The sequence below is a fragment of the Teleopsis dalmanni genome, chromosome 2 (assembly GCF_002237135.1).
Source record: "Teleopsis dalmanni isolate 2A chromosome 2, ASM223713v2, whole genome shotgun sequence".
Lineage (NCBI taxonomy): Eukaryota > Metazoa > Arthropoda > Insecta > Diptera > Diopsidae > Teleopsis > Teleopsis dalmanni.
This window is the reverse complement of record NC_051847.1, coordinates 99,657,920-99,683,781: the sequence shown is the minus strand read 5'-3', so window position 1 is coordinate 99,683,781 and position 25,862 is coordinate 99,657,920. Positions and strand designations below refer to the sequence as shown.

Below are 25,862 nucleotides of genomic sequence, written 5' to 3'. Positions count from 1 at the left end.
ATAATTTTTTTAATATGTCATTATAATTTCAATAAAATTGAAAAATACAATTTTTTTTCAAATCCCATACCGTATAAATCGGAAGATAGATGTATTCTGTCGAATTATCTTTACATCAGATGCATCTTTATCTGTATCCGCAGTATTATAGGAAATCAACATATACACCCTGCAACTATGGTTAAGTTTCTTATCCACGATTCTATTTAGCTAAAATAACTTACCTGACATTCTTATAGAATGTAATCGGATATTGGCGAGTAAAAAAAATTAAACGATTTAATTCTTTGACAATAAAAAAATCAAGATGATAACACAATAATCCTTTAAGAAATCCTTTAATTCTATTAATGAATTTGTCTGGGATTCACGACTAGATAACTATAATGTGGATAACTATGGATAGGAATAAAAAGTTTCAGCAATAAAAATACAAAATAAAAAAAATTGTTTAAAAAATTTGTTTAATATCTTAATTTTAGTGAAATATTTAATACCAACTAAACAAAATTAAAATTTAAAAATTAAATTTGTTGAATTTTTGGTATTTTAATATACATAGGAGTTTTTGTTGATGTTGATGATTTCACTAAAAAGTCAATTCATTTTAAAGAATTTGATAAATCCGTAAGCAATAATAAAACGTTAATGTTGTTACTGCTATAAATGATTGATATTTAAATGCAGCTAAGACCATGATACAACCATTGTAGCTTCTTTTCCAAAGAACCTTGTCCGCAAATCCTTACACTTTCTGCTTTTGGTACAATATGAACTTCAAACTTATTATGCATATGTAGGTATATAAATGATACTGAAGTAAGAAGGGCATGCACTATGCAAGTCAAGCATTATGCAAGGTTTGTATCAGCTGGAATATAACAACTGGTATTTTTTTTTTGAAAAAATAGAAATTAATTCAATTTAAAAATAAGTAGTAAAAAAATGTATTGTAGCAATCATTAAATTGCAGCCAAAATTTAAACATATGACTCTAATCCCTTCTATATAAGCCACACTTGGTGTTATTATAATTGCAAATGTATTGACTATCACTAATGTGGCTGCTGGTGTGACGGGGGTTAAGTACATCGAAAGTTTTTATAATTGAATTAGGGTGTGATGGTAAAGTAATTGTCCCCAGAGAAAAATTTGTGCACAGATTTATGTGATGCATTAATGGCACCCTAATTTAATGTAGGAATAAATTTGGATAATACCGTTTGAATGTCAACACGTTAAGCTCACAATATATTCAATTCAAATGTGGTTTAAATACCATCAGGGGCTTCGATACGAGTACATAAGTTTAATGAGATAAATTCAAATTAAAATGAAATCAGTTTTTGAAAAGCTCTTTATTCAATTTTATTATATTAATTCTTTCAGAAAATATCAATGGTTTTGCCTCTACGAAAAGTATCTGCTCAACTGACAGACTTTCAAATTGGAGTCATCAGTCATCTATAAGTCTCATTTCTGAAGAAAATGTTAATGTTATGGTTTCTCGTTCAAAAAATTCTGGTGTTGGGCTTATATGTGTTGTATGTGGGGACATAAGTTCGGGTAAACATTACGGGATTCTAGCGTGCAATGGATGTTCCGGGTTTTTTAAGCGCAGTGTTCGCCGAAAACTTATTTACAGGTACGATTCAAAACATAATTTGTTATTAATAAATACGTATTTATAAAATAATTTATAATTCATATATGTTTATACTTATTAATATTAGCTGACTTCTATAAAATATTCCATATTGTGAAATATATGAAATGAAATTTTGTACATTAATTTCTCTGTTTAAACTGTTTCACGCAGGAATCATTTGGTCGATATTGATGATTCTTTTAAGAACATTATTCCATGAGGAAAAAAAATCCACACAGCGGCTCGGTGCACAATGTGTCAGAATCAAAATTAACCAAATAAAATTCAATATTTTTTGAACCACTAGATATATTGAAATAAAGTGTTCCAAAAACTAGTATTGGAACTTCTAGGAATAGCGTACTTTTAGATTTTTTACAATATATCAAGAACTATGACAGTTAAAGTAAATAAATTTAGGGTACGATATTTCATTACTAAGGTCCAGAAGTTTTCTAATATTTTATATACTGCAATACCCATCCCCTTGCAAAAATTATTTTTTTATATTTAAAATAATTTTTTACACGCCTTTATCCACTCATTGTACATGTAAAAATTCAGCTTTATGTCAAAAATAGATGTTTATATTCTCAATATAATAATAATTAGAAATTAATTATAATAAATACACTGTACAACATCTCAGTAAATTAAATATGCGCTCATATTTGTTTTCCGCTGTAGACACCTTTTAAGTTCATTGTTTAATTCATTGAATGAAGATATTTTTTAAATTGGCAAACAACCAATTGACTGATCTACTTACATCCCACTCTTTGTTTATATGCATCATGGATCTAAATAGCCTGTACCGCCTTCTTAGACGTTTGAGCAATAAAATTGTACGCAGTTTCTTTGATTCATTTTTTTCCGTCTAAACTGTATGAAAGCTAAACAAAGATGAAACTGTAACCGAGAAAAACATTTGTGCGACCGGAAACGAAGCATGCACGTGTAGAAGAATGTTGTGCACAAAACTGCAAAACAACGGCACACAGTGGTTCTAAATCAAAAAAACAAAAACAATTCCTTTTTTTTTATAATTCTGCACTTGATTTGCAAGACAATATTCAAGACCATATTTTCAACACCAATTACCTATTTCATATTTGATTTTCAAGACTCTATTGTGAATGATACTACTTTTTTTACTGTTCGCTGGGCAATACTTCAGCGAAACTGTTAGGTTTGTTTTGATTTTGTTATATTGTAATTTTATGATTTTGTGTAATTGTTTGATTTTTATTTATTTTACGTCCAATAATGTCGGACAATGTCAATGTCTTATGCTTGTTCTTGGCATTTGTTGAAATTATTCATAATGAATCTGAGTTATATTTTACAAGCAATAAATACGTAAACAAAAATCAGCTGTTCTAAATATTTTCAAGACTAATATGCACAAAGTGTGTTCACGATTATTTGAGTTTGCAATGATACACACTCAACGATGCACAGACATCCTGAATACCCCTATTATTTCACCAAATTTCCTCAGATAAATTTTAGCAATTTAAATCTTAAAAAAGAATTGCGTCTTCTCCATATAATCTAATAGCGTATAAAAGAAAAAACATTTTACTTACAATGTGCATTCTTATTATTTTAAGGCGAATAAATAATATTAAAAAAATGCAATTATTTTTTTTTATCTTAGAGTCTATACTCTATATGTATTTTCACAGAATAATAATCATCATTATAAAGCTGTTACTACAGGAATAGAGTTGTTTTAAAGAGTTTTTTCACTTCTTTAGGTAAGTCTTCGTAACTCTTAATTCGCTAAAAGTGATTATAATATATTAATGGGTCTGAAGAAGGTAACAAAATATTACATAAATAATAAGGATTTATGTATTACTTTGTCATTCTTCATGCTATTCTTGTCAAGTTTTTTAAAATGCTAAAAACCTTATCTCTTCTTTCATATTTCTCCACGAAAGTTGTCTTTACGAAAGTATAGGTAATTAAATAATTTTATTTCCATGGAACATAAATTTCTGTAATATTTTTCGCAATATTTGGACCTGCAGCACTCTGACCAGTAGTTCCATCATTTAAGTTGCTTTTACCTTGTTAAAATTGAAGTTGGGCTTCCATTACACCACTTCAACATGCTTTTTCCTCTACGATTTGTTTTTTAAATCACCTCTTTCTGATCTTGATCATTCAAAATATGATCATAATCTATTTAAAGGACGTAGTCCCTAATTTTAATTTTTTTATGAATAGAAGATATTTTGAACTTCAAAGCTTTTAAATTGGGTAGTACTTTTTATTTTTGGTTCAGTAGACGGGATATTTATTTGCATTAGTATCTGCCAAAATTTAACGAACTTTTCAGTATGTATGATTGTATGTATGAAATATTGAAAAATTCACTTAACTGTCAAAATACTAACCTAATCCTTTTAAACAAATATATACTTGGCTGCTTTCATCCTGTTATTCAATTTTTTATCAATGATGTATAATATTTTATATGAAATTTATAATAATATATATATATATATATATTAATGTATTATAATATATATTAATAATTACGAAATTGTGATTATAATTATGTTTTTCTAGAATTTTGTTTTAATTACGATATTAAAAAACGATCCCCTTATATTTCAAATAGTTGTGTCCATTTTTAGAAGCATTGTATACCCACGAGGAATCTAAACGTCTTCACAAAAGTGTGATTTATTGATCTATACTCCAAAAGTTTTTAACAAAACTAATAGGGTAGGTAAAACACACTTTCAGTAATAAGAGAATATATTTTCTTGGTTGACCCGTCCAGTTCATTAAAAGATCTATTCTATTAAAACTTTGAAACACTAAATACTAAATTATTTAAACAATTTCTCCATAAACAATTAAGAATTCATTTTTTATCTCTTGTTCATACTTATTTATGAACAAAAAATAAAAAATTAATTCTTAGTTGTTATTATATATTAAGTATAAAAATTGCTTAAAAATAAAAAAATCAATTTTTTTAAAAGCAGGGAATACTCAACTTTCCACTTCGTTGAATTTTTCAATAATAAATATTTTTATAAAAATTTTTAAATTGGTTATATTTGAAGGAATTGTAAAAATGTTTTATCAACATTTTAAAAATTAATGATCTGCAACTTTCATTTTGGCCACTGAAATTGACTTTTAATCGACTGTGCACGCGTTCACAAGAGATGTGAAAGTGATTTTAGAGCGGAAAAAAATTAAAGGTAAACGTGAAGTGAAGAACAAAGCAATGTTAATTTGAAAGATTGAAAGTTTTACTCAACTTTAAATTATTATTTGCATTTTGTTACCCAAAAAAAAGAATTATTTAAAAGTACACCAAAAACAGCACAACGATGAGAACAACATAACTAACATTATGTCTTCTTCGGTGGCTCGCAAGTGTGGCAAAATATGCATGCTGGCTAAGCGAGACACTGGCATCACTGTTACATTTTCAAATTACATTTTGTATAAAAATAAATAATTAATATATATTAAAAACTAAAATGAATACAAAATTATATGGAATACTAAAAATGTTGAAAATTTTAAAGTAAAACACAAATTTTTCTTTTTCTTTAATTTTTAAACTTATGAAATTTTTGAATTTTGTTTGAATTTTTATTTACATATAATTTTTGACATATGATTGCAATATTTGTTGGAAGTGCCAATGCAGGTTCACATTAGTTCGCTTATTGCGTTGGTAACACTTTCTTTTTACTGGCCGATGTGTTTGGCCTTTAACAGCTACTGGTCTAAATAGAGAAAATAGTGTTGTTTTTTGCTATACTTGCGAGCCACTGAAAACGTCTATTATTTATTTATTCTATTTACTCGGATATCAATTAACAGAATAATCTTATTATAGGTATTATTAAAAGAATCGTACAAATTTCTACTGTCATAAACATATGAAATATAAAAGAAAGCGAGAGTTTTGCGAGAGTCTATTAAGCAGATAAATTTTGATAGAATTGCATCCAGTGAATACGTGAACAAATCAAAAAACAAAACATTTCAATGAAGACAATATAAAGCTAAACACGAAGTACTATGTGATATGTTATATAGATGTATAATTTATGTATTATTGCAGTTTATTTAACAGAAAATAACTAAGTTTTTTGAATAAAATTTATACATAAAAAAAAAAATTTATACATAATCGCATATAATTTTACTAAATTCTACAAAAATCAAATGGCACAATTATTCTTAAACGGATTTTATTTTGAATATGTTCACAGCACACTTGTCTGTTGTCCTTTTTAAAAGACCGCATATTTAATAAAGTTTATTTAGAAATAAAATTTCTATGTTCATCGCCCAGTAAACATTATCTGGTCTCAAGAGACTGAAATGAAGCTTAAGCTGAATATACTTAAACAAATGTGACAAAAATAAAATAAATAGCAAAATATTAAAAAGAAAATATATTGGGGATGAAGAAAAATATATTGGGGTTGAAATTATAAATTTGATTTTATTTTAACTTACAGGATATGACTATTAGGAATTTTTTATATTTTTATACAAGTTTTAAAAAAATCCTCTAAATAAGAAATATCCTCTTTCAAATGCTATTATTGAATTTTAAATATAACTCACTGCATTTACAACTATATAGAGATAGGTAAATTAATTTAAATGTAATTGTGTGTTTACTTCTTACACACATAGTTTTGATCACTCAACTATGGATGAAACCTCGAACCAATGGTACATTGGTGAAAATAATGAATTCGAAAGGTTAAGCCAAAATGGCGAAGATCACTGAAATCCAACTGGATGAATGATGATCACTGTTGTGTGAGATGCAGGTACTATAATTTTTATCGAATACCTTCTGCCAAAGAATATGCTCAATGCAAATGTAATAATTCAAAAAAATTTTTAATTTTAAAAATATTTCAATGTGTTTTCTTTTATTCAAGAAAAAATATAGAAGAAAACAATACATCCAAAAAGGTATAGTTGAAGTATTAGATATATAACTTTATTAGGATGGCGTAAAGAATTCGAAAACCCGTCCAAGTTTTATTAACAACTGAGTTATGTGCGCTCTCGTCATTATATTATACATAACATTATACATAATTTCTCAATAATTTGATAACATATTATAATAAACGCAACATATCAAATCGTTGTGATTTATATTAAACTAATATACTATTATAATTATTAATAATAACCAACCAACCAGTTATTAGAACCTTTTGATTGGAAACTATTATTTTCTTAGTACTAAATGAAGTAAAATTTCACTTTCTGACAATATCTATTTTTTCCACAAATTTTTCGAACGTGATTGAAGTTATGACTATCGCATGTACTAATACAGTAAGGACTAAACAAAAGAAATAGTCATAAATGTGGGTCGTTCTTTAACAAATGTAATGGATTTTCTTTCCATCATCTCCAATTTGACTGAATTTTTTTTATGAACTCCTTTAAAAGGAGACGTTTTACAAAACGTTTTTTGGAAAAAAATTTTTTAAAATTTTGGTTCATGGAGATATGGGTTCATGAGGTCTTGCGAATTTTCATATCAGACACTACAACCTATATGAGTTGTAGGTAGAATTGATTGCTGATGATGTTGATCTAAATGTGGAATAGATATACTTCGAACATTCTATGGCTATCAAATTAATTATATAAATTTGTCATCCTACGACATTGAAAATACCTTGAAAGTAAATACCTCAAAATACTAACTGAATCAGGTGTCGTCATACGTTAGAATTCACCGAAAGAGAATTGAACAATTATTAACTGTTTTGATTCCTAGCAACACGTTTTAAAAAATGAGGTAGAGCCAATAGTGGAATGTTATAAAAAAAGATTTATTTACAGACTAAGGAATGCTATTTGTTACTATTTTATATTTGATTGTAGTAGAGTTAAAGTTATAAATGGAGTCAGTCTACCTCGTTCCAGTGTGTATTAATTGTAACAATTAGGAAGCCGATCTTAAAAAGCTATCCGATGTTATGTTAGAGATTGGTGGTAAGAGTGTCTTGATTACTGGAGTTTATAATGCTAAAATACAAATAGAACAATGCCTTGAATTAAATCCAACTTTTCAAATAGTAGAATGTTTGTACATCGCTATGCCTACCATATAGTAGACTTAATCTTACTACACATATTAGTATATATCACCTATTTTCACGGACAACTGAAAAGTACAAAGCTCATTAGTACAGAACATATGCTTTCTATATTACAAATAAAATACATATAGAATAAATTACTTTGATACTTACATTAATAATTTTTTTACCAAAATTTTAATGGGTATGTACTGGCCATTTCCCGTTAGAAATAATTTGAGGACGATAAAAATTATTATTGCATCCATTGCTAAAATATATATCTATTTTTAACTAATAAGTCCATTTAGTACGATATGAAAAAACTTCAATATTTAATATATCTTTTATTTGTAGACATCAACTAAGAAGTAAACAATATTCTTATCTACAATGGGAATGAGCACGTGCATACGCAGCTTATAACAAAGATTACAAATCTAAAAACACAATTAGATGACTCCCCGGAATATTCAAGAAGTCCAGGATAGATTAAAGAAGGCATTCATTCAATGGTCCTTACGTTGGCAGCCCACGAAACGTTCAGGTAGAACTAGACAGATTACGTCAGATAGTCACTATGCTTGCCACATCATATTGTACTAATCATTTAGGCAGATCATTTCAATTTAGATACAGAATTCAATCTTCTTCCGAACTTGATACAGAATACTTGGAGAAAAATAATACCGAGCCGTTAAGTTAGTACAAAATAGACAATTCTCCAAGATAGAAAAAAGTTTCTCATATTAATCAGGTAGAGTAGGAAACTAAAACTTTAGAATAAATATTCCTTACCACACAAAACCCATATCCATTAAGATCTATCTGGCATTCTGCTAGAATCAGTAGAGCCCATCCTTCTTTGTGAGACCTATTAAAAACACAATAATTACTCCTAATACTGGAGCAGTATGATGATATCATTTTATCAGTCCAATTATAAGTTCAAATAGGATTAGTAATATTTAAAACACAAATAATAATCCAAATAGTGTTATATTAATTTCAAGGACAAATAATGGTATTATTTTAAATTACTATACTGACTCACTTTCGATGACTATGGTGTGATATACCTCATGTGTTTTATACTTCCATCTTTAATATTCTCTGTTAATGTATTTATCAAAGTCAAAATCAAATAAATTATACATCAAATACAAAAAATATTATAGAAAATGTTGAATAACTAATTAAAGCAATTTTAAATAGTTCCTTTAAAAAGCCATGTAAAAATTTCAGTTCACAGCTCTTGCAAAATATTTAATGTTACTTAAAAATATTTACGTTAAGACTCTTCTTTCGATGCATACAGTTAAGATTCGGCAAGTCGAATAAAAAAACTTAATAATATATATTATTAATATAATATAAAAATAGTAAAAGTTTAATAAAGGATTTATAGACCTATTTCAATTTCAGATTTAAAGTACATTACTAAATTTTAAAATTAGATATTGCAAAGACATTTGATTCACAATACAATCAGCGAATCGTGACCACTGATAAAATAAGCCAAGCTTTGTGTGTTATTCATCTTGCTAACAGCTGCCTTATTAACTCTCTTAAACGGGGTTGCGAATTTTTAGGTTATAGGATTCGTTTCTTCCATATCGGGGAATGCAACGAAATACATATAGACTGGACAAAATACATATATATGCTAGACTATGAAACGCTGTTTTGATTGATTTACCTATAGTATATGTAAAATATATTTATGTTGAGAGATTTGGATAAGTTCTATGTTATATTTTATGTGAAATTTAAGAATTCGCTCCAACTTTCCTAGAAAATTGATTTAGACTGATAATAAAATAATTTGGTTTGCAATGACGAGCATTTTATCTGCTTTAGGTGTGAAATCCAATCTCACCTTTGTACAAATTTGTAGAATGTATGTATAAAAGGTTTAAACACAACTAAACATTTCTGTTAAGAAGTAAATTAGATCAGATTTTGAAAAGTTTAGGAACTATGTCACCACGTTACTGCATCCTTTGAGGATTAGTGTGACAAATCCATTTTAGTTCGCATAGCAGTTAAAAATGATATTATGTCCTTTGGGGGAATGTTGTCTAATGCTATTATAAGTGCATAGGCAGTGAAGATTTTACGAATAAACTACTAGTTATTGACTCTGGGCCTCCAGTAAACTGTGGATACCGTGAAGTTTGTTTCTATAAGCAAAAGTGACTCTCTGCAGTCATTGGTATAAACGCCATCTTGTCTTTTAGAAACCCAATGGGATTAGTGTGGCTTTTCGAGATAACTCTGAGGATTTTAGCGCTATTGCTTAAGTGTTGAATCTCAGAGCAGAAGCTTCCCCATGATACTTGTTTTGTACTTCTGATTTCCTTATTGTAGGCGGTGAGGGCGGTGTTATAATATATTTTTAGTATTGTTAAAAACTCTCCGGAACTCAATTCTAAGCATAGCTGCGAAACGTTCAGTGGTACCACAGCGGAGGGGGGAAACAAAGGTGATGCTCACATATGTCGAGGGCATTTCTCCACCCTGAAACACTTTTAGAATGACATCCGGGAATGGCTAAAGCTTTGGGACACAATTTTTCAGCCAATTTTGCATTTTGCCATTGCAGCAGGTTAATAAGAGCCATCTATCTACTTTTGTTTAGGAATTTCAATTTCCTTTTGAAATTAGCGTAGCTTTGATTTTATTAGCTCCATTTGATCATCAGTAAGATGTACCTCTGAATACTTTTTATGGGCAATAGCCGCTTTGCAGGCGGTGGTACGGTCCCTGTAAGATGGAGTCAGGATCTGCTGGTGTTCGATCGAGCTGGTCGACCGGCTTTTGGCATTTTGAGCTGAGGGCGTTGTGCTTCTTTGGAAAATGTGTTATTTGACCTGCATCTTTTGCTAGTGCTGGATCTGTCGCTTTCTCCTTCGGCCGCCAGGGAGACCTTCTTATGACCTGATTTCTTTTCTTCTGATTTTTGTAAGCTTGATATCACAATGTAACTGTCAATTTCACTATCAACATTTGACATGCTAATCTGATTCAGACGCTGAGTTAGCTCCACCAATGTTTTCGTGGTTCTTAGAATTCTTGACTCTGCCGCATGAGAGGTGGTAAATTAACAATAAGTAAATTTAAAACAATTAGCAAAAAACAAAGTTGCTATGAACTAAATTAATAAAATATATTTTGGACATAATTTTTAACATATTCCGCTTTGAATTTTGTAATTCAATTTATTATGGTGATATTATACAATATGTTGTTGTAATATCAAAAGTTGACCTCGGTCTTCTTAGCTTCTGAAACATTTGTATATTTGGTTGATCTGTACGAATTTATTTATCTTTAAGACAATGATTCCAATAATTAAAAACAAGACTGCGTTCACTACTGATCAACTATGCTTCTCAGTTCAAGTTTGTGATTGGGTCGCTTTAAAAGGTCTTTTTTATTATTCACCCCAAATGCCAATTGCAGAGATTATACACTATCTTCTTTAAAAATGACCAGCGTATTTCTTCATTATTTTTAATTCCAATTCTCCAATTTCTTAGAGTTAAGGGCTGTAGTATTATTGTTTAGACTAGTTCGCCTTGCGAGATTTACGAATAGCAGCATTACAGTATACCATATAATAGTATTCTGAATGAATTTTTGAGATTTATTTTGGCGGATCTAATTAATGTCATAATCATTTGAGATTAATGGTACTTCCTTTGTAGTTTGTTTACACTCAGGATTTACCGGATTAATACAGAGGTACTTGTTGAATGCGCCTGACCACTTAGAAAGAACCACGTAGAAAAAGTGGACTATATAACCATAAGTTAATTGAGATGGTTTTATGACGCGTGATAATGAGTCAGCTGTATTGTCCCTGATGCCTCTGCTAATTCAAGCTAATATCCTGGATTGTATTGATTCAAAGAAACGTTGTTGCTACATGATTCAGATTGTTTTTGTCCTTTTTTATCAGTGTTGCTCCTAAAAGGGCTGAACACAGTTCTAACAGGAGACTCAAAGCATAGCAGTGAATTTATTAGTCAACCATTCATTAATTTTACTTGAACGCAAACGCGGCTCGGGTTGTAATATTTAATTCTGTTAGTTTTTAAAACTGTATAAGTTCAGATTAAACTTTAGATGCATTTCCATGTCTTGGAGTTTTTGGTTAATTTCGAATTATAATTCCCAAGAGTATCTCTCAATGGTTTCTACTGAAAAAAAATTACATACTTTTGTGTTGTTATCATTTAATGATTTGCAACCATTTTCCATCAAAGCAAGGTTGCAAGTATAAAACACTTCAGATTAGAGTTCTTGGCTTGCTACTTCAATATTTTGACTGTTTTTTTTAATGATATTTATGAGTGTTCGTTGATTGCGCAATACTCTTGATGAGTCTTTATCGCGCCGAAGTTACTTTGATTAAACAGTTTTTAGGTCCTGAATTTTACCTTCAGTTAATGCCCTGTTATATATATCTAGGCATATGTTTGCCAGCATAGTTATCCTTTCAAAGTATTCCTTTACGAAATAGTAGTCATCTTTATTTTCAGTATTGACTTTACGTGATAGTATGGTTATTGTCTAATCTCGTCTATTGTTCAGATAGCCTTTGAATTCTGTCTTTGAAATACCGATCAGCCTTTCTGACTACTGTCACTGGCTCCAATCACTTGTTGTTGGGTAATCATTGTATCAAATTCCTTCATGAAGATAAAATTTTTAAATAAGTTTATCAATTCGGGGTCACAAAAATGTTAAATATGCATTTATCCTTAATTTTCTACTAATATAAATGTTAATGTTTATACTGAAACTCCTCCAAGCACTTGTAACTTGTTGGAAGGTATGATTGTGTTTTTTTATAATGTGCAATCTACTTGTGTAATCAAATGCTTATTTCATTTTTTACTTATCTATATATACAGTTTTTCTCTTATAATTATTGCTTACAAGCTTCTTACTAAAATAAACATTTACGCCATAATTCTAAAGAAAAGACAAACGTGCAATAATTTTGTGACCTACTTAATTTTATATAATTTTTTGTTTATTAGCAATATATTGCACGTGTGCCCTGCTTTAGCATAATAAATTAACAATAAATAAATTAAAAATAATCAGAAAAAATCAATTAAAGTGGCATTGAACTAAATTATAAATTATATCTTAGACATAATACATACCAACTTAATACAACGTCTAAGTCCGACACCCTTTCACAAAATTCTTGTCATCAGATGCTTCCTATTTAAATAATTGGGATTTTTTTTATATAGCTTCATATATCAGATTCAGAATTAGCTAAAGTTTGGTTAAATATCTATATGAACATTGTAAGGCTCTGATTTTGTCTGATTTCTGCTTGATATATCTTACAATAAATGGCATTCTGTGTGATACCATAATTATGTCAAGTTTCCGGAAAATGTCTATCCCAACTTCGTAATATATTATGAAACCATTTATGTAGACATTATATTATTGATGGAGATAGTGAGATCTATTTTGACACTCTTTATTGGACAATCATTGAATTGAGAACGCTAGATTACTCTTGGTGGGGTTCCCATTTTTCATTATACTCGGAAACATATTCACTTCCATTATGGATATCTGTGATGTTGCAGACAGTGTGATGGGCATATAGAATTTACTTTCCGATATTTATTTAGGTTCTATAATTACAATTCTCCAGTCGACTAAGAGCATGAAGTCGTTAGTAGGTTTTTTACTGATAACAATCTGTGCTTAAACTTCCCAAAAGTTTTTTTAGTTTCGGTATCATTTAGAATTTTATGCCCTCTTTTACGACGACCCTATTGAAAAAAATGAGTATTTTTGATTTAGTAAGATTTTGTTAGCCTGCTTTTCGGACAGTTTGAAATTCGTCTGAAATTGGAAGAACTTAATCGAGAGAAAATAAAAGTTTTAGGAGATTAGTTGTGCTTTATAAAGGAATCTTATAGTCTTTTTATAAACGCTAAAAATACGTTATTCAACTTAAACATTTTGTACTTACAATAACACAATATTGCATGATGCCACTATACCAGATTGAAGATTACTTTAGCTACAAAAATTTACGATAAATATTATCATATAGAACTATAAACATTTTAACAATGAAAAGTGCTGACGCCATATGTGGTCCACCACCTTGGATGTGATTAAAAAGTTCATATATAAACTTCCATGGTTCTTGATATGTTAGATTTTGTTTATATTTATTATATTACATTTAATTTCTTTATATCTTCTTATTAAAACTGCATAAACGCGTTCAATTTATATATAAAAGTTATATAATATAAAAAATATCTTGACCAACGTAATATGTCAGCATATATTTAACATTAATTTTGTATTAATTCCGTATGATTACGAAGAAAATACAATATTGTATAGTTCGAATAGTATATATTTATATAAATGATAAAAAAAAATTTTTTTGCAGATGTCAAGCGGGTACAGGAAGATGCATTGTTGATAAGGCACACCGGAACCAATGCCAGGCTTGCCGCTTAAAAAAGTGTCTACAAATGGGAATGAACAAAGACGGTATATCAACATAACTAATATAATTACTTATAATTATTTTTGTTTATTTTTACTTATTTTTATTTATTTTTTGTTATATTGATTTCGTTAAATTTTCTTATTAATCTTATGCGAGCTTTACAGTTTTAAAAAGTATGCTAAACCCTATCTATATAATGTGTATTTGGCCTTTAATTGTTTACAGCGTCGATGTATTTAAGGGATTTTCATTGTGGTCCTTAGTTGAATATGTATTATGATGGTATATATTTAACTTTTCATTTCATTACTTTGTGAGGTCCGTTGTAAAGTGTCTTTATTAGTAAATTACTTGGTCAACAAGAAAATAATGGTATGTAGAGCTTCCGGGATATATAAAAATTAGCATGTGGTTTTGCGCTAATATTAGTTTACTGTGCTGATCAATTCATGTAGTCTACAACCAAATTCTGAGGCAGTACCCTCGTTAAATGTTGGACTTATGATACTAAAAACGCTAATATTATTAAGTAATATTTCTAGCTCATATTATTATTTTGATTATACATACGGTATATTAATTTCAGTTTTAAGATCAGACTTTGATTACAGCTTTTTAATTTTAATTTGAGTTTCTCGATATTTTCGTCGGGATTCATAGGCGTTTGCAAAGTTTTCACTTGATTCGTTTTCGACATTCATGCACGTCATGCATTTCTGATGGAAAAAATATCTAATATTTGTCATAGGTGCGCATTGACCAATAGCTTGTTAAACCGAGTTTTGGCAATTCGATTTTAGCACTTCCTAGTAGAGTTTTGTTCCCAATAAATTGTAGTTTGTTCACATTTGTTTCTAATTTCATAGCCTGTCGAAATTCCTCGTTTATGTTTTAAACCTCTTGAAAATTATTATTGATATATTTTTAAGCTCATTTAAATAAGATCATTATTTATTCTACCGCTGAGGACGGTTCTTCTTGTAGCCTGATTAGTTCATACCTTTAATTAGATGTATAATAATTAGACATCAGAATTCTATAAAATTGCATATTTGTATTTTCCATCGTAGTAATGTCGAATCTGGACACAAATATGTTTAATAATGTGTAAGCATATTTTAATATTTGCATATGTTTTGCATATCTTCAGCATTTTTGCATCTTGATAGATATACAATGCATACATACATATTGTATTATGCCAATTATGCAACTGTTCCTTGGGTGCTCCTTCCCCGGTTTCTGAGTATACTTACCATATATATTGTTGATGATGTATATGGTTTCTAACAATATATTGTATATTTAATGATTTGATGTTCTGTAATTCTCCATTTCAAAGGCTACATTTAACTGATAGTTTTAATATTATATATTCAAAACATTTTATTCTGTATTATTTTCAAAATATAAGCCGTATATTTGATTTGAATTTTGCTAAAAAAATACCTAAGAACGTACTTTTTTCGAATTAATTGCTTTCATATTTACTGTATATTTTTTGCCTGTACATTTTGCATGTACAATTGCGCAAGACTCGAAACAAGGCTGTGGAACACTGTTAGACACAGTTTTCAAAGTTATGGAATCTTCTTCTTCTTATTTGGCACTACAGTCCAGTGTGAACCTTAGCTTGATTCTTTTTTAAAGAAGTTGCGGAGCGGGTAAAGAAGATTTCGATGCATGGTTATTGACCTTGTGATCAACCCGCAACCTATAAGACCAGATACTGTGCAAATCTGGAGATAAAACTGGTGTTTGGTAGCTAGAGAGTATCTCCTATGCTAAGTGTTATCAGATAATACTCCTGAATAAGTGTTAAAAAACCCATAGCAAAAACTTACGAAGCGAGCATTTTGTGTTACATAAACATTTTCCGCAAATCGTGATACAAACTGTATAATTTAATCGGGAATGCACGCTTCTAATAGTGATAGATGATGCTTTCCTCATGATATACAAAATATAATTTGAATTACAATTTATATATCAGCAACAATTTTTTCACAACAAAAAAAAAAAAAGAAAATTCGAACATCGTCGAACTATCCTAAAGGTTTGTAATGCGATTTTAAGGATTAGCGGTTAATGAATCGTCTCAATGCTGACAGGGCAACAATAAAAAATAATGTTTTCATAGTATTACAAATATTTATATGACGATGTAGTAAATTGTATAATTTTTAATTAGAATATCTACACCAAACAACGAAACCCATTAAAAAATTATACCAAATAACATAAATTAATTAAGTGTAATTTGTATATTACTTGCAAAGTAAGAGACGTTCTTCCAATTTTTTATGTACATATATATATCTAAGCGTACAAATATAGAAGTACTATATTTCATCGGAAAAGTACAAATAGTTATTAAACTTGTACTAAAAACGACAATTTTCATACAAATGTACATTAGTTTATAAAATAATTGCTTATAGTGTATAAATAATTATAAAAATGTTAATCCAGAGTTAATCTAGAAAGTTTATTAGGGCGATGGTGGATAACAATAATACAAAATAGATATTAACTGCGGTTCAGTAGATATCCATTTTAATTTTTGTGATCTAATAACTTTTCTCGTAAGGCTTTTAAAAATTAATGGAAAAACCTATGTAAGAGGAATAGTTTTATTATTATCTCAACTTTTTGATCTTGGTTCCTCCATTTGAACTACACACCTTGACATTGTTTTAAATTAGTTTTCAAAACCAAAATTTGCTAAGTAATTGTTTATAATATCTTTGTAAACACGTGACTTTAAACACATGCTGCGATTTACACACAACGATGCATTTGTCCTATTGTTGTCGAGAACGTAACACTTTTATAATTGTTTTATATGAAGTACTTTTTTGGTTTTCAAACGAATAATAAAAACTCATCACATTATTTAACACCTTATTTAAATTACTACTTTCAATAAAAGTATTTCATGCAACAATATTATTAATAATGTTTAGCTGTACAAAACGAACGCCAGCCGCGTAATACGGCGACAATAAGGCCTGAAACTCTGCGGGATATGGAGCATGGGCGAGCGTTACGAGAAGCAGCGGTGGCTGTTGGTGTGTTTGGGTAAGTTTGCAAACGTGTCTATCGTATCTAAATGTACATTCATTTAATCAATAATTACAGACCTCCCATACTTCTATCACCAACATGCTACGCTCCTGGCTTACTTCCAACATCAAGTAATACAATTAAATTTATTTTTTTTTATGTATTAATACATTTATTTTAGATCTGACAAACTTACCTTCAATACGTTTGTTACAGCAAAGCCATTTAGCCTCTTCCATGCAACTTTCTTCAACGTTCAAGCATTCCGATATAAGTAAGCCAAATAACGCTCTAATGCTTACAAGTGATAGTACAAATAAGTCAAATTTAGAACTCTCAAGCAGCACAGTATCTACTTCCACTAATTCTAGCTCTAACAATTCAATCGATCCAATTTCCTTGATCCAAGCTGGTAAGCAATATTTTTATCAACGGTTACTATTATATTGTAAGAGAAAGTAATAAAATTTATATTATTACACATTTCATATATAACTCAAACGTGTTTGTCAATTTGTTTATAACGCAATGGAGAATAAAATAGGACACATCTAACCCATTCACATTAACACTCTTTTAATAGAATATTATTTTAATGTTTAATTGATTTTCTTTGGAAAATAGGTCACACTTATTTAAGTATTGTATTTTGTTTTGTACAGCTCTTAATTGTTAATAATTTTAGGAGCGAAAACTTTTATTTAATTACAATTAATTCAGCAACCAATTGTTCTACTTGTGGTTCCAGGTGTGGTGAAATTCATCACTTTTTCGTCTTACTAAAATAAATCTTCTTCTTTCATGAATCTTCTTAAAACAACGAAAAATATTCTAAAAATAAAATTGTTTAAACGAAGAAATCATAATAAGTCATATAATTAACAACACACATTGTTAAATAACAACCGTACGTTTATATAAAATAAATTATAACTAAATATCTTATGTGGAGGTTTTCCCTAATTAGTGCAACTGGACACTTTTACTCTTTCTCTAGCTGGGGGGTTTCTATAGAGTTCCATCCTTCTCTTTGACTAATTTATGTATTCCTAACAATCTTCGCTGATTATTCAATGTTTGATCTAAGACCTGCATACCGTCCCTTACGGCTAGTGACTGCTCTAAGATTAGATAGTGCTATATAGGGCAGCCTGTCAGTTTTTGCGTATAGGTTCAGCGCTTTGTCATTCGTGTGGATGTACCATGACACTTTATAGAGGCTTCGGAAAGCCTAACTTTGAGCAACTTGTGACCTTTGGATATTAGAGTTGGCAACTTTACTAATTAGTAACTTATTGTTACTCCTAAAAAAATCCTACGGAAAGGATCTAATTTTAACTTATTTTAAATTAACTTGAAGTATTGATATACTTACAGATTCGGTATAATTCATTGACAAATAGAAACGTTTATTATCTTATGGCGGTATACTATGGGAAGTACATATGTATTATATTGGTATTTAAGTTTGGTGATTATTATTTATAAAGCGTCTTCTTTACTTTCGACCATTTACTTTATTGGGGCCCTAATGTCTGCTAATGTGTTTCAGTTATCTGGACGACTTTAAAAGGATATATTATGTGAGACTGTAATAAGACTCATATAACATTAAATTATAAATCAGTTTTCAAATAATTAATTGAATTATAGGAAGTCTTTACAAAATTTTATAATTGCAAACTTTTAATATAACATAAACACGACCTAAGCCTTACAAGGAAGTTGTTTTAGTCCTTGTTAAATTTTCATATGCATCAAATTTATAGGTTAGAAATCTAAATGGAAGCAAAATATTGACTAACAAACACATTTAATTTTACATACCAAAATTTCCATTTGTTTTTAATATCGTTCTTATTAATTTCAATTTTACTTTACGGTAAAAAGTAAAATCATTATAACATAAGCTTATGATTTATTTTCCTTACTTTAAATTAATAAGTTTAAATAAAGAATTTATTTTCTAATTTTAGATTCAAATGAAAATCAAATCTCTGGAAGCATATCATCAATCAGCTCATCGAGTTTTTTTCAAGGGAATGATAATGATGGTAAGTTCTTTAGAAATAATTTTTTTTGAAAGTTTAATTTCAATAACATAAAACTAAAATACTTCACAAATAAGTATTAGTATTAGTATTAGTATTAGTATTAGTATTAGTATTAGTATTAGTATTAGTATTAGTATTAGTATTAGTATTAGTATTAGTATTAGTATTAGTATTAGTATTAGTATTAGTATTAGTATTAGTATTCGTATTCGTATTAGTATTAGTATTAGTATTAGTATTAGTATTAGTATTAGTATTAGTATTAGTATTAGTATTAGTATTAGTATTAGTATTAGTATTAGTATTAGTATTAGTATTAGTATTAGTATTAGTATTAGTATTAGTATTAGTATTAGTATTAGTATTAGTATAATATTAGTATTAGTATTAGTATTAGTATTAGTATTATTATTAGTATAAGTATTAGTATTAGTATTAGTATTAGTATTAGTATTAGTATTAGTATTAGTATTAGTATTAGTATTAGTATTAGTATTAGTATTAGTATTAGTATTAGTATTAGTATTAGTATTAGTATTAGTATTAGTATTAGTATTAGTATTAGTATTAGTATTATTATTAGTATTAGTATTAGTATTAGTATTAGTATTGGTATTAGTATTAGTATTAGTATTAGTATTAGTATTAGTATTAGTATTAGTATTAGTATTAGTATTAGTATTAGTATTAGTATTAGTATTAGTATTAGTATTAGTATTAGTATTAGTATTGGTATTAGTATTAGTATTAGTATTAGTATTGGTATTAGTATTAGTATTAGTATTAGTATTAGTATTAGTATTAGTATTAGTATAAACTAGCCGATAAGAATTTTGCCTAAAACCACATTTCTAAAGTAAAGTTGTTCTGATTTATAAGCACTTTTTTAGTAAAATATGTCGAAAAGAACTACATACATGACATCATATGTCTAGTATAGGTTTTAACATTTTACTGTATGGTTCGTTTAACAACCGCCAAACATGTTGATATTGTACTTAGATTTCTAAAAATATGAGGTAGATCAAACAGGCTTGTGTTTATAAAAAAGTAAAAAACCAGAAACTTAAATATTGCATTGAGAACGTTAGTTCACATTATATTATATGTAGTTATATATGTGAAATTTATTTAGAGTTTAATGAAGCTAAACTTTCTTTAAACCTTCATTTTTTATAGGAAGTATTTATTATTTCTCATTAAACAAATTGATTTCATTTTATTCTACACTTTTAGATGATTCCATCGATGTAACAAACGATGAAGAAGCTTTTACAATAACCGAAAAAGGGATAACTCAATTTTGTAAGCCGCAATTCATGTCGTCCAACGTATGTGTTCATCCACAAGAAACTGTATACGAAACTAGTGCCCGACTTTTATTTATGGCTGTTAAATGGGCGAAAAATTTGCCTAGTTTTTCCAGTTTATCATTTCGTGACCAGGTAATACTAACAAACTATAAAACATATTTTTTTTTAAATGAATCTATTGAATACATATTACAGTCATATCACATAATGTATTACATACATACCTATTTTTGTAATATATAATATATAATAATAATCCCATCTTAATTATTCGGATTTTGATTTATCTGTCTTTTACTGCCTTGTATAGAATTTTTCTTATAAATTTCTTTTTCATATATTTTGGAGTAATATATTGTAAAATAAGCAATCGAGTGATTGAAAGATACTTATATTCGCAATGCAAGGATGCTACTTCAATTAAGAAAACAGGAATAGGAAGACGATGTTGTTTAGTCGACTTTCAGATTTTTAAAAATAAAAATAATGTTCAACGTTGGACTAATTGAAAAACTCACCTATATATTAAGAATTTCAAAACATAATTAGTATTTATTTTGATTGTCCATTATTTTCTCTCTTTGATTAGTCGTGTTCATATAGCTCATTGAATAGTTTGACCCTTAAATATTCTACTGTGTAATAATCCTAATGCATGATCGATAAGTTTAAGTTTAATACTAGACTTGACTCACTCATTCAGTTGTTTCACAAAAGTAAACTCCAAAACAAATTAATGTTACCATATGACCGATGTCGATTTTCATAGATGAGTCTTTGGTGTAGGCTCTCTTCAACTTTTGCCTAAAGAGTCACTCTACTATAAACGTTGAATTTTCTCTGCTTATTACATTCCAACCACTACCAATAATGAAGTTTCTTCTATTTATAAGTCAACGACACTCACTACCGACACTAAAATTCCCATTTTATCATCAGTATCAAAAGATCGATCGTTGTCAATCTAGCTACAAAGTCTCAACTATAGATAGAACCGCCACTGTTGGTTTTATAAATGGTCCGCATTTCGTTGGATTTTTTATTTGACAACTGAAATTTGCTTTTATACTTATGAGTGTAAAAAAAAGGGGCGTGCAAATCATTTTTCGTCGAACATTTTTTTGACATTTTCGACCAGCAATTACTAGCTGGAGACTAAACCTGATAGATACGGTAGGTGTGGAAGCAATTCAAAGCCAAATTCGTGCAATTTAGACATATTAGCCAACAACTTGTTATTTGACGCACTGTCTTGGTAAAAAACGAATTTTTTTTTTCATATGAGGCCGTTGTTTCGTGATTTCCTCTTATTAATGCACCAGTAGGGGTATTAATGCATTTAAATTTTTCAAGCTTATCAACAAATTTTTCTCGCGTATCCCATAACCTTATTTATTTTGCTTCAACTGTTCCAAATAGTTCTTAGATTCATCACACGTGTTGGTTTTTAGTGAACTCTCATCAACAGCAGTGCCCACTTCGAAAAGAGCTTTCTCATAGACATGTCCGTTTGAAATCTTTAAAGTGTCAGTTATTCACTTCTGCAGATTCGCTATACGGTTCACCAAAACCGCAGAGTATGGAATCTTGTTTATTTTTTTTGATGTTTTTCGGTATTATCAACTCTTTCAGTATTTGTACAACTGCGTTTTTCCTACCAAAAAGGTATAATAAATTAAAACTCGTATTTAATTTGAATCCATTGTTCTACAAATATAAAAAGTACCGTTAGTAAGACAGCTATAACTAAAAATTGTCATTTAGCCGTACTGCCAGTGAATGGCCAATTCTACGTACTTACTGATATGCTTTATCGGATGTTTTTTTCACTGTATGAGAACTATCGATAACGATAATTGTGGTTTGACATCTGAGAATGGCACCTGTATAATAATAATAATCATAATAATCAATTTATTATGAATGTCATGGCGTCGAGCCATACTGACAGAATATTTGCTTCCAAAAATTAATAGTGCTAATAAGACGGCGCAACTTGCCATACAGCGCGCTTAACAATCGATTTATTACAAAATAATTTGGTAGGCGGTAACAACTTTATTTCCAGAAGTGGTCCTATTAACTGGCCCTCTCGTTCGAACTGTTTAATGTCTCTCAATTAGTTTATATGCCGTTATGTAAAGTCTTTGGTTTATGTCGACAAACCAACAACTCTTGCCACCATTGACACCCAAGAGTCACATTTATTGCAAAAAATAGTCAAAAATTGCATTAATCGAAAAGACCATGTAGCCACGGTACATGCCATGAAATTATCTAGCAGGTTATAAAAAAAAAAATTTTATTATTTCTGTCTTGTGTACAAGGTTTTTTCTTGTATTATCATTTTGAGATATCAAGCAGCTTTAAAAACATTCAATATTGTCGAATGTTTTGTTCCAATATTGCCCATAAATTATCAATGACATTCATGTCTGCACTCTACTCCGGCGGTGTCGTCAGATGGGGGCAGTTCCAAATCAACCAAGACTGTACGATGTTGGTCTTATGTGTTGGGTCATCGTTTTGGCAGAAGCGAAATGTTTTAGGAATTTCAAGTATCATGGCACTCAGGAGTAAATTTTTTTTTCAAAACGTTGAGGTACATTGTTTTGTTCATGTTACCATCAATAAACTCCAGATTCCAAAAGCCGGCGGCTGATATACAGGCCCAAACCATAATACTTCCACCGTACTTTACTGTAGCCTATAAATTTCCTTTATTGAGTTCAGTATTAGCTTTTCGCTACACGTAAGTCATGCCATCCGAGTTAGAAATATTGAATTTAGACTCGTCTGAGAATATGACGCTGTTCCAGAAGAACTATTAACGCAATATCATCCGTATATGTAAAAGTCTCCCAAACCGCTCTTCTTTGTTTTTGTAGCAGTTCATCGACCACTACATTCCAGAGGAGGGAAGATAATACGCCACTTGGGGAGTATCTCTATTTATTCGTCTGTGTGTTGTTAATGAACCCATATTTGCTTCAATAATATTGCCAGTTAGTAACTGATCTACGAAAAAAACTGAACTAAATTCCTTTAAATTGAAAGATTTTCTAATGGTAAGAGTGAAGCGCTGTCCCCGTAGATTTTCCTTTGATGTAGGCGTGTTGTGAGGGGGACTAAAGATTGGGATTAATAACACGCCTTATTTGGAAGTCTATGATTCTTTCTAGCAATTAAAAAAAACTATTTTCCTACAGTCTAATCTTTACTGAATGGAAATTTTTGGCTTTTCTTGTATAGTTGCAATTTTTCACTTTAGAACATTTATATATTCTTGGAGGAAAAATTTTCAGACTATTTTTTTATAGGTATGGTATCTCAAATGATATATGTGGATTTCTCAAAGCGTTAACACTCTTTATAAGCATGTAGACATTATTCAATTAACTACAAATTTTCCTACTCTTTACTTAGGTTTACTCTTCGGTACAAATGGATCTACAGTAAAATTCAGATTATAAAGTATTCAGCTATTATCAGAAATCGATTTTTGATTAAACACCGTCCTATTTTAATTTTCTTCATCGTTATTAGATATTAGGATAACATCCTTCGAACGAGGCGACTATCACGAAAATTTTCATAAGAAGATTTTTAAAATATTATTATAATACTTGATCTCTTCCTACTTTGAATCCGTAACAGTTTTAGAAGGCTAGAAGTTTTAGAAGAAGGCCTTTTCTTAGCGACAAAGAAGTTACTTAGCGACAATATCGTTGCGCAGCTCTTCTCTCTGGTTTGCAGACTGAAAAATTTTTTTATTAACTCACGGCATGCGATAGTTTGTTGTCCGTCTTTTTCAATGGCTTGAGGCTCTCTTCCTTAATGAGAAGAACAAATGACTCACTATTTTTTTAAGATACTAATCTTTGCTTTCAGTCAATATAAAAGGACTGATTGCAATTATTTTAAGCCAAAAGTTCTTTCAAGTGTCCTGAGTTATGGCAATCTCATTTTTAAGTGTATTTTACGAACCTTAATCACTACATATTTACCCTATAACTAGTATTACGCAAACGACTACAAATCGTTACAATCCTAATTCGACTTTGCTTCACTTGTCAGAACAGGTATCTAGCCGTTAATAGTTTAATCTATCAATGCTGTCTGCATATAATACCGAGCTACTTTCTTGTAATTTCCACAATTTTTTGGACGAACTAGGAGCAACACTATTCCGAATATCACATGTGTTTTAAGTCGTTTGAAAATTTATTCAAACCCAACACTTTCAGCTCTGTCTACTGAATAAATTATATAAGCTGTCATTGATAACAATATTCTGGCTAAACGCTAGCAACTTTTATACTGAAAATGTTGATTGGAATGTTTATTTAAAATTGGTTTTCAACCCTTTTTATCTACCTGTAACCAAATCAGATATTCAAGCATAGGTTTTTTAAAACATCTTTATTATAAGACAACTTTATAAAAATCATCAGTATGTAGAGGTGTGTTGAATGAAACGCTTGTGTGTGTCTTTTAAAACTCAAAAGATTTATTATCACATTTACTAAGTTACACTAAAATTAATATGTTGGCTTGTCGCCTTTTCTCTACATACTTTTCTTTTCTTCTAATAGCAACGTTCGTATTATTCATTTGGACGTTCGTTCATGTACATGGATGTTATATGGCTGCCACACCACTCCCCCTTACAGTTGAGTGAGAAACGTACCCTGCGACCATACCTGGATATATAGTCTTTTGTCAACCTTTTAGTCTTGCCATTGTCCATGTCCTTCTTGGCGGCAGGACTGTTGTTCGCGATATCGTTTACTCGATCAACGTCGTCACTCACGGTGCCCTGAGAATCGTTAAATATGAAAGCTGCTTTGAACCGGTCAACGCTGATATTGCTCTTTCGGCCATCTACGTCGCTTTTAAAAATTTTTTCGCTTCTCTCAAGCACTGGATACGAACCTTCGTATGGCGGTTACAATCGTTTGCGAACCATTGAGTTCTTAACAAAGACGAACAGTGATGTAAACAGATGTTTTTCAAATAATATGTTCTGTTTTGCATAATTGGACATACTTGTTGGTTGTAGATCCCTCATTCGCTTAAAAAATTCGGCAACATCATTGCTTTGCAGTGTTTTATCGCCATGTTCAGTAACGAGGAATTCACCTGGTAATCGTAAACTGC

At 29.6% G+C, this 25,862-nt stretch overlaps 1 protein-coding gene across 2 annotated transcripts in view; it reads left to right on the top strand.

Moving 5' to 3' along the window:
- The first annotated feature begins 1,407 nt into the window (after nt 1-1,407).
- LOC119680965 (photoreceptor-specific nuclear receptor) overlaps nt 1,408-25,862 on the top strand; it is a 32,298-nt gene continuing 7,843 nt past the window's right edge. For both annotated transcript variants that reach the window (XM_038094012.1, XM_038094011.1), the window contains exons 1-7: nt 1,408-1,645; nt 14,207-14,310; nt 17,236-17,350; nt 17,411-17,466; nt 17,517-17,747; nt 19,312-19,389; nt 20,626-20,834. In XM_038094012.1, coding sequence (XP_037949940.1) covers nt 1,500-1,645; nt 14,207-14,310; nt 17,236-17,350; nt 17,411-17,466; nt 17,517-17,747; nt 19,312-19,389; nt 20,626-20,834 — 939 coding nt within the window. In that variant the 5' untranslated portion in view covers nt 1,408-1,499. The remainder of the gene's footprint in view (nt 1,646-14,206; nt 14,311-17,235; nt 17,351-17,410; nt 17,467-17,516; nt 17,748-19,311; nt 19,390-20,625; nt 20,835-25,862) is intronic.